The sequence below is a fragment of the Octodon degus genome, unplaced genomic scaffold, assembly GCF_000260255.1.
Source record: "Octodon degus isolate 3935 unplaced genomic scaffold, OctDeg1.0 scaffold00007, whole genome shotgun sequence".
Classification (NCBI taxonomy): domain Eukaryota; kingdom Metazoa; phylum Chordata; class Mammalia; order Rodentia; family Octodontidae; genus Octodon; species Octodon degus.
Window position 1 is genome coordinate 28068720 of NW_004524583.1, and position 10284 is coordinate 28079003.

At 43.1% G+C, this 10284-nt stretch overlaps 1 protein-coding gene across 1 annotated transcript in view; it reads right to left on the reverse strand.

Moving 5' to 3' along the window:
* Positions 1–529: 529 nt before the first annotated feature.
* Positions 530–10284, reverse strand: part of Rtn1 (reticulon 1) — a 65809-nt gene continuing 56054 nt past the window's right edge. The window contains exons 4-5 of the mRNA XM_023701718.1: positions 7057–7064; positions 530–649 (exon numbers count right to left, since the gene is read on the reverse strand). Coding sequence (XP_023557486.1) covers positions 530–649; positions 7057–7064 — 128 coding nt within the window. The remainder of the gene's footprint in view (positions 650–7056; positions 7065–10284) is intronic.

Sequence of the window (10284 nt, forward strand, 5' to 3'; positions counted from 1 at the left end):
AGGCAGGCAGGCAGACTACAAGCAAACCAGATGGGATAGAATGCTATGAAACTTACAGCAGATGGCACTAAAATATTAAACTAACATTTCCTTGTGCTCCAAGCTGAGCTCTCCCTCAACATCAAGTACAGGACGTCTATTTAAAAACATGCAGATGAAAAATGAATCCTGTATTGTTAAATTCTTCTGCTAAAAACAACTCCAAGCATTAGCACCTAATGTGCTTTCACACAAAGGATATGTTAATAACACGCAGGCGAGGTTATGTTTGACAAAACCACCCCAATGAGAGAAGGGGGGGAAAAAACCCTCTTAGGAATCTGATCAAAAACAGGCTCAGTGCAATGAAGCCATGGAAATCTGCTTCTCTGGTTTCCACGGCAACAGCAGCAACCCTCAGAAAAACACTTTAAAAAACAGATTTGTTTTTCTCCTTTTTAAATACCTTTGCATGATATTTGTGGCTAATGTTGAAGTACAGCTGACACCGCACAAGGTGTAAACACTGTGTGTTCCAACAGCTCCAGTATTAGATGGGGGACTCCTCATTTTCTCCCTGAAGCCACAACGGTGGTTCCACTGGCACGGCTCCGGGGATGCCCAAGAGAACTGTGAGGCACACAGACACGTACAGGCTCCCAGGTGCTACCTGGTTGGAAAAGATGCTCTCAAAATTTATGAGCTGCACAATCAACACGGTAAACCACCTGTTTTGCAAACACTGTTTGAAAATTCCACCAAAAAAGAACTCACAGGATATTCCTTTACTTTACCGCAGAATCAGGGTTTCGAGACCATCAAATCCTGGTTGCCAAGAAGTCAAGAAGAGAAACCAAAATAGAACCATGCAAACGAGTGAGCAGTAAAGAATCCAGTCAAGCAGTTTGTACGTTTGGAAGCATTTGTACTAAATACTTAGAATAAGGGTAGCGCGCCTGGTTATCCTATAACATGCACAGAATTTTCCCATGCTCTACGTTCTTATTATATTTAATACAGTGGAAAAATAGAAGTGGAGAGAAATTTGCTCACTGGCTAATTAAAAGTGACCATGTGAAGAAAAAACTCATTAGGAGGAAGATCAGGGCAATGTGAATATGAACTGAGAATTTGATGGTGCTGAAGTATTTATTAGCTGTAATAATAGTCCTATGGTTATGTAAGAAGAATACTTCTATTTTTAGCGATGCACAGAGACACATTTAGAGGTATCTTGGTGGCTAAGACTTCATTTTAAAATGCGTCTTCCAAGAGCAGAAAAACAAATATTATTGTCAAACTGCTGCCGCTATATAGAAATTCATTATGCTGTTCCCATGATGACCCATGAATGCAATTTTGCATTATAACTTATTTTAAATATCTTGAGAAAGCAGAAACACGAAGACTCATTTCAAATCACGGGTGAGAGTGAAGTAGTATTTATGGGGCCAATCTTTACCTCATTGTCCCTAAAGGATGATTAAAATGTACACTATTTCATGGATGACAATACCTTGCCAGTGTTTTTGAAATATTTTATGTGGCTTTTTGGAGTGAACTGGTACATGTTTATTTTTGAAAACATGGATATTTGGACAAAGAAGATGAAGCACAATGTACCAAACGAGGCTCCTTATGAAGGGACAAAATGCTGCTACCTCCTGACTGGTGCAGTCCACCCACCTTGCAGGGGTTCCAGGCAGCTAAAAGCTTGACCTGAATTGGAAGCACAGGAAGCTCACTTCCTGCACGACAACTGAAAGCTTATAATGAAAACACAAGGCTTTTTTTTTTTGAGGGATTTTATGTAAAGAAATGAATTCTTAACAATTTCCATGTTCACTGTGGGAACAAAACTGACTTTTCTCTAAATATTCTTTCTGAAGGATCTCCTTGTTCAGAAGGTAGCTGTCCATAAAAAGTATCATGGGCCTGGGCCTCCTTTACATGCAGTGCTTTGCTTTGGGACGAAGAGAAGAGGAGGCTGCAAAACCTGAAATGTGGACACTGTTCAGTCCTGATTCCACAGAAGGGACTCTGACGGCTATTTCTGCATAGGTGCTCTGCCCTGGGCATTGTCCTGGGCCAAGAGAAAACCATCTTGCTAGCTGGCCATACCTCACCGGACCAGAATGGGAACTTAAGCCACGTGCTAGCCATGAGGAGGACTAGTATTCCTGAGGAAGGTTCTGACAGATGAGATTCGTATCAGATGGAGTTGGGGAACGTGAATGTTAAGCAAGTGGGCTGATGGTTGGCTCACGTACAGAGCGCAGCTCCTCCCCGCAGGCCTAACGCAGAGCAGGTCCAGCGAGCACCAGGGCCAGGGACTGAGCCCCCAAGCGCAACGAGGCTTGCTGCTGCACGTGCTCCATGTCCTTGAAAGACCCCACAACTGTGACCCAGCCATCTAGCTGCGGCTAATAGACTACTCACAACCCAGTCACAGAAGGAAAGAATGATTACTGCCATTTACAGTGTGTCAGGTCTTCTACCAGCCTAAGCACTTCAGATATCATTCAGTTCAAGTGTGATTATAATTCTAGAGAGCAGAAATTATTCCTAACATTGGAAAGATGAGGCTTGGGAAATTTTAAGCCAGTCAAATGCAGGAGCTGAATTCAAACCCAAATCTTCCCTATTCCAGAGCTGATGCCTTCATCATGAATAATGCTGCCTATCTCTAAAGCAACTTTATGTTAATTATTGAAACTGTCCTACCAATTTGGTTTGAAACTGTCTCGTTGCTATTTGTTTCTCAATACAATTTTGGGAAAAAAAAATAAAGCAATTTTATATCAAACTTCATTTTAAAGTGAGTTTGATTTTATTCAAAATAACAAGACTTACTCATGTGGAGAACTTTCCATCTCATTGGGGTTTTAAGATCAGTTTCAATAAACTGGTCTTATACAAATACAACAGGCTCAGCTCAGCAAAGACAGACGATAGGCCCACGGTGACATCACCTGCTTTGTCAACTCAAATTCATTACTGATGACCTCAGCTAAAGCTCAGAAAGCATCTTTCTCTGCTGACCACACTTGCCCCTTCCTAGGGTGATCGCTGCAGGAGTGCAGAACCGAGAAGTCAGCGCTTTTCATGAGTACCAGGAGGTGATCCACACACAACGTTCTCTTCTTAATTGGCCCGTTATTCTTTAACCTTTCACTGAACTCAATAACATTTAAATGAGCTTCAGGAGAGCAGTACAGGTTATAAAACAGACTGACACACAATTAGATTTCATAACATACTTCAGCAGTGGCTTCTCCTGTGTCTGGAGTCACCATTCATTGATTCATCAAATGTTTATGGAAACCTCACTACCAGGCTTCATTATCCTCACCATAGATACAACAGTGAGCAAAGAGCTATAAGCTCAAAGGCTTAAATTCAGTTAGAAGGTACAAGCAGACAAGTAAGTGTATACATCATATATCAGGTTCTAGGGGCTATGAAGAACTCAAGAGACCGCTGGGCAAGAATAAAAATTTAATACTTACCAGATTGCCAGTGTCCTCCGCAATGTGATAGATACAGTCCTGTTATTAGTGCTGGCTAATATTTGTCCTGATGGGGAAGGCTCTTAAGAGCCAGTGTGTCCCTCTACCTACACGTCCTTTCCCTGGTATGGAAAATCAAGAAGCCACGCAAGGACAGTATGTTGATATTCAGTGCGTATAGAGTAGAGGGAGCTCAGAACCCTCTGTAAACTGGACGAGGCGTTGGATTTTATGTGAACTAGAAATACAGGTCTGTTGAGCTCACCCACTGAAATTTAGGGGTTCACTGCTGCTCTCTGGCTGAACAGTCAAGAGTGTGTGGGATGCCCAAGGCTGGAGAAGGCCAACAAAAGGGACCGAAGAGAACAAAAACCTACGTAACACTGAAGGGTTAGCTTGGAGGCTGCAAACTTTAGCTGCACATTTGAAACCACCTAGAGAATACTAATAAATACTGATCTTTGGACCTTATATCCAAAGATCATATTTTGGAATATTTAGAGTGGGGCCTATACATTTTTACACTAAACATAACACTCATCAGAAAAATGATGAATTAAGCCAAGGAGCTTTACGAGCCCTCTTCAGAAGCAACCTGGCCAACAGCATGGAAAGAGCATGGAAGTAAGATCTAGTCAAGCTTGCTTCATCTCCTGGAAAGCAGTCAAACTGTGACACAGGAAGAAAATCTGTGAAACTTTTATCTAAAGATTCATTGTTTTATTAAAAAAACATGTTACAGGGCTGGCCAAATAGCTTAGCAGATTAAAGCACCTGCAAGCAGGCACAGAGGACGGGGGTTCGATCCCCAGGCCTGCCGGCTCATGCTAGCCCCGTCCCCAGGGCACTCTGAGGTGGCAACTGAGACTGGGCGTGGTGGGGCGCACCTGTAATCCCAGCTCTTGGGAGGCTGTAAAGAGGTGGATTACTGTGAGTTCGATCTAGTAGTGAGACCCTGGACACCCTATAGACCCTTCCCTAAAATACAAAAAAAAAAGATACTAAAAAACATGTTACAGACAGTATCCTTGCAATGAGTAAGTAATAGGACTGAGTAGATTTTCCAAAGCCCTATTTCATTATATAACCGTGATGACCATAAACACTTAAGTAGTAGTAAAGTGACGGACCATGCACCCCAGCTACATTGTCTCACTCAGTCCTCCTAAGGAGAAGATGAAGAAACCGAAGCACAAAGAGGTTAACCTGCCCCAAACCACAGGTCTAGTAATAACTAGAAAAAGCAAGCCTCAAATCCAATTGGACCATGGTTCTTTGTCCCTGTAAGGAGGGACGCAATCAAAAACTGCAGCCTAAATTGGAGGCACCTAGACAAGTGGCCACTGGAGGCAAGAAGCTCAGGCCTAGTTTCCGGGAGCAGCTGTTCTATACCTGCTTGAGGGTTCCAAGCCTTCACAAACAAAACGGCGCATAGACCGATGAAGCATGAAGCTTCCGATGAAAACATTTATAAATCTTGCTTCAATTCTGTGCTCACCTAGCGACAATGAGCTGAGCTCCCAACTAAGTCCGAGTGCCCTCGGTCTCCAGGGCAAAGGTGTAGCTGGGCATTCGGCATGAGACAAGACTCACAGCGCACTGACTGGAAAGCAGGTCTTGCAAAGAGCAGGTACTCCACAAGCCAGTAGGTTAGCTTCACCCAAAGGCGGCCTACTCCTTCAGTGTTCTGGAGAACTATGTATGTGGCCCAAGCTCAGAGCCTGCTGGGTAGAGGAACCACGTACTGAATAACTAATGCATAAAAGAGAGCTGGCTTAGCAAATGATAGCAGTACACAGCCTGCTGCTCACGGCGGAGCACAGAAGGAGGAGGACGGGTTCCAAACAACAAGAACACATTTTGAGAGGGAAACAGGGAAAGAGCTCCGGGATACTGTGCTCCAAAGGAACCCTGAGTAGAAAAGTGGGACAGCATGGAGGCTGGGGATGCCTGAGTGGGCCCCCAGCTGTACACTTACTCCCCAGTTTTACCTGGGGCTAGACTTAGCAAAGGGACTTCTCACTTTTGCCTCTGCTCTCCAAATGACACTTGCTACTTTTTTTTTTAAAATTATATGTGTGTGTGTGTGTGTGTGTGTGTGTGTGTGTGTGTGTGTGTGGCCAGCTCAGCCCACTAGGGGGCGGGGCTGGCATGTGGCGCTGGGGGATCGAACCGCGGTCCCTGTGTTTTGCCAAGCCTGCTCCAAGTAGGCGCTTTAGACCACTGAGCCATCTCACCAGCCCGACACTTGCTACTTTGTACAGTATTTATAGCATCATTTCAGAAAACAACAATAAAATGTACTGAGGTCAAGACTGTTTCTATTTATTTATGTTTTAAAATATATGCAGAATTTCAGTAATTGTAGCAGCGAGGATCACTAGCATCAGCAAAGGACAGTACAAAGGAGAAAGGTACAGAAAGGGAGAAGCAAGAACTGTAAACCTACGCATCCATGGGTCAGGTGCTCTAACATTTTCTGACTACAGCTCTCCTTTCCCAATCTCATACTGTATCACAGCTTGTCCTCTGCAGGAAGATGCTGTCTGCGCTAACAAGGCTCCCCAAAACTTCAGTGGCTTAACACAGAAGGCATTCAGTTTCGACTAACTCTACAGAGCACAGTGAGGGGTTACTAGCAGGCAACTTTGCACCAAATAACCATCCAGGGACCCCAGTTTCTGAGGATCAACTAGATACAGTACAGAGCAGGCAGTAATTACTACTAATGCATAATAAAAGTAAACTTGAGAGTCCGTCCAAGGCCTATATGATTTGTGGCAAAAAACTTAGCTGGTTTAAGACAGATTAATCTTTAAGCCAATGGCCAGAACTGAGACTAGCTAACAGTCTGTGAAATTCTGGTGCCACAAAGCAAGGTAACACGGCAGCTGAGGACAGACTCATGCAAATTTCTTCTAGCTCAGTGGTCTAGTTAGCAGATAATCAGACTACTAGTTAACCATGATCTGCTCCTATGCACTTTTCCAAAAATACATCATTCCTCATTTTTTTTTTTTTTCAGAACTGGGGATTGAACTCAGATCCTTGCGCTTGCCAGGCAAGTGCTTACTCTACTGAGCCGTCTCCCCGGCCCCACGTTCCTCAACTCTTAAACCTTGGTCATGGTAGCAATTCATCTCCCCTACTTCCTACATCCCACCAGCACACCCCCAATCAAGCTCTGCACCTAAAAAACCCCAAGGACACTGGTGTCTCATGTCTTAGCCTGCCATTGGACTTTGGCCATCCTGGTATCCCTTGTACCTAAAATATATCTCTTGTCTGTGTTTTATTCTGTCATAGTATCCCCAAGCAGGAGACAGATGATCCTAGGCCAGAGCCCCAATACCTGGTGTCTCCCCCTCTGCTTTGCCCATCTAGATCTTCCATGCAGGAAAAGGCACAGCAGGATGTCAAATGTGACCTTGTCCCAGATCTGACCCGTGCAACCACCACTCACAGTGTACGGACAAGCACCCAGCTCATGGCTGGGGAATGCAGGCTCTGACTCGGTGGCCACCCGCAGGCATAACTGCACTGTAGAGCACCTGTTATCAGCACTTACCTTCCAAGCTATAAAACGAACATACAAATTATAGGGTCAAACAAGACATGGGTGTTCCTGTGTGCCATCCTAGAGGCAAGTCCATCTACAGCTGACAGATGAACTGTAAGACTGAAACCCAGAAGGTGACTTTCACGGAGTGTCTCAGTTACTCTTCTCTTGTTGCTGGGACAAATACCTGACACTCAAAATAAAGGAAGGAAAGGTTTATTTAGCTCACAGTTACTGGAGGTTTCAGTCCACACTCAGCTGGCTCCAAGGCAGAGCAGAACACAGCAGAGGGCAACCTTTCATGGTGGCAGCAAAGAGCGAGAGCACAAGGGAGGGGGAGCAGCAGCTCAAGCAGCTGGCTTCTCTTCCCACCTTATATTGCAAAATATCTGCCCCACAGGCAGGTGCAGCATCCACACCCACAATCAATCACAAACTCCAGAGGTCGCCCCAAGACTGCATGAAGCTTTGGGGAGACACCTATACACAAACCATAGGCTCCAGAGCTTGGCAGCAAGCTTCCCTACCATGAAGGCCACCTTTGTTTTTCACTAACCTAAGAGTTCTGAGGGGAACATGTGGTCTCCACAGGAACCAGAATGCAAATTATAATAAATCAGACTGAAAGCAAAGATGTTTAGTCTTTTTTTTTTTTTAATTATAGCACATCTTAATAGAATCCATAAAATCTACTCAATACTTCAGGACTGTATTTTTAGAGAAATAAGAAAGAGCATAAGAATATGGACCTCAACATGACAAAGCAAAGGTTACAAACTAACAATAAGGCTATTTTATTTATATTAAAATTATCTGTCTAGAATCAATTTATCAGTCACCCCATTATCAAGGGAGTTCTGGTGAGCTACCCTGAACTGCGAGGGAAGACAGAGACTGCCTACTGCCCCTCTGTCACTGAAAGAGCCCGGGTGGGCTGTGCTGAGCCACAAGGGCGGAAAGCCATCTGACCTACTATCACCCTGCCACCCAGGGAGCCTCCATGGAGAGAAACCCAGATGCCTGACCCAGCCTCCCACACCACAGGGTGGGCCCAAAGCGTGCGAGGCACCTGGGAGGACACAGCAACTGGTTTTTCTGGAGGAACCTAGAGCAAACCCCCACTAACAAGGGGACCTACTTTGCATACAAACTCCTAATTTACGATTGATTCTCTTATATAGCTATAGACTTTGCTCCTATGGTCTAAAGTACACATCAATAGTGACCACAGTTTGTCAGGTTCTAAATTGTGCTTGATGCTGTCATTATTGCTAATTGTACTCTACAATGTCACTTCGGTTGTTACCAGTTATTCTCCCTTGTATAACAATACTGGGAAGCTCTGGGGTAATAACCTCACAATACCCCATGCCGAAAGACGGGGGACAGAGCCAAACAGAAGCCAGCATTCTGCTCAGTTAACTGGGAGGCAGGATCATGGGTCAGACACCAACCAAAAGTCTCCTACACACAGAAGATATCCCTGAAAAACAGAATTTTTTAAAAAATAGAAAATGTCAAAAAAGAAAGAAAGAAAGAAAGAAAGAAAGAAAGAAAGAAAGGAAAGAAAGAAAATGTCAAGATGAAGAAGTACAATGGAATCTCAGACCTCCAGCCCACTCAGAATAAGTTCAGGAGACATCAACATAGAGAAGCAATATTGCATGTCACACACTGAAAGTTCTGAAATGATAACAACTGAAGTAAAGAAACAACTCCATGTGGCTACACAGGAAATCAGGTCAGACAAAAACTTCTCAGGTATAAAAAGAAATGATAACTATAATGAAAGAATTGCTGAGCATATCTAAGGAAGACATAGATTTTTAAAAAAAGAGAGGAGCACAGGAAAATAATGGAATCCTTGAATGAACACTATAGGAAAGAATTAGAATGTGTGCAACAGTTCAAAGTGATAGTCAAGATCTTAAAAACTCCACTGAAAGCTGGCAAAACTGTTTGGACAGACTTTCAGACGTTGAGGACAGGATCGCAGCTAGCAATCATGAAAGGAAAGAGCTCTTAAACATGACAAAGAATCAGGCAGTATCACTTCAACAGATGCAAGACGACGCAAACCAAAACAGTGTAAGACTGATAGGTGTCAAGAAAAAGCAAGAGTCAATCAAATAGCATAGAAAGACTATTTGCAGAAGTATGAGCAGAAACTTCTGCAAGCATAGGACAAGAATCAGACGTACAGAGAAATGAAGCAATTCAGAGCTCCAAAAGTTGGCATCAGAGATGAATACACACTTCTCATAAGAAGAAATACAAATGCCTTATAAATATATGAAAAAACATTCAGCATTGGCTGTCACCAAGGAATCAAGGTGATAGCATAATGGTACTATTTACAAGGTGATAGCGTAAAAGAATACTGCTTACATCAGTATACTTTCATGGCTGGCCAAATAGCTCAGCGGATTAAAGTGCCTGCTTAGGCAGAGTGCAGAGGCTGGAGTTCAATCCCCAGTGTGCCACGCCGGCCTCGCCCGTGGGGTGCGCTGAGGCACGACTGAGGCTGGGTGTGGTGGTGCACGCCTATAATCCCAGCACTTGGGAGGCTGAAAACAGGTGGATCACTATGAGTCCAATCTACGTATTGAGACGCTGTAGACCCTGTAGACCCCGTACTAAATACATCTAAAAAAACAAAAAAGAATTTGCTCAAAATGAAACAACAGGATGGCAAAAGGAGAAAAGAAGGAATACACGATATCTAAGAAAATGGTACTGCTAGTTTTGATTAGGTCATTGAAAGGAACATTTAGTGTTTGTATTGTCTGATCAGTCTTACATGCCTAAATCTGGTAAACTGAGCAGTTCTTTGAAAGTAACACTATGCAATACAATAACCATTATTGATTTCCTATCATTTCGTTTTGAAATTCTATATAATTTATTGTTTTCTTTATAATAAATTTAAATAGAAACAATTTATTTGTGGTTTTATTTGCACATTTTGAGAAAACTATGGTTTTAGGTAAAACTGATTCAACCATCAATTACCTAAATTTAAACTTTTTTAAAAAATTAAATGCTAAAAAAAAAAAAAAGTTAAATGCTTCTCAGGAGATTGGGCTGAATTTCCAACTGGCTGATCATGCTAACACGTAACAGACTATGCATGTGTAGCAATATAAAATGCCTGTTTATATCTGGATACTTTCATGATATTAAATTTTAAATCTCTGGGCCAGGGAGATGGCTCAATGGAATAAGTGCTTTCCTGGC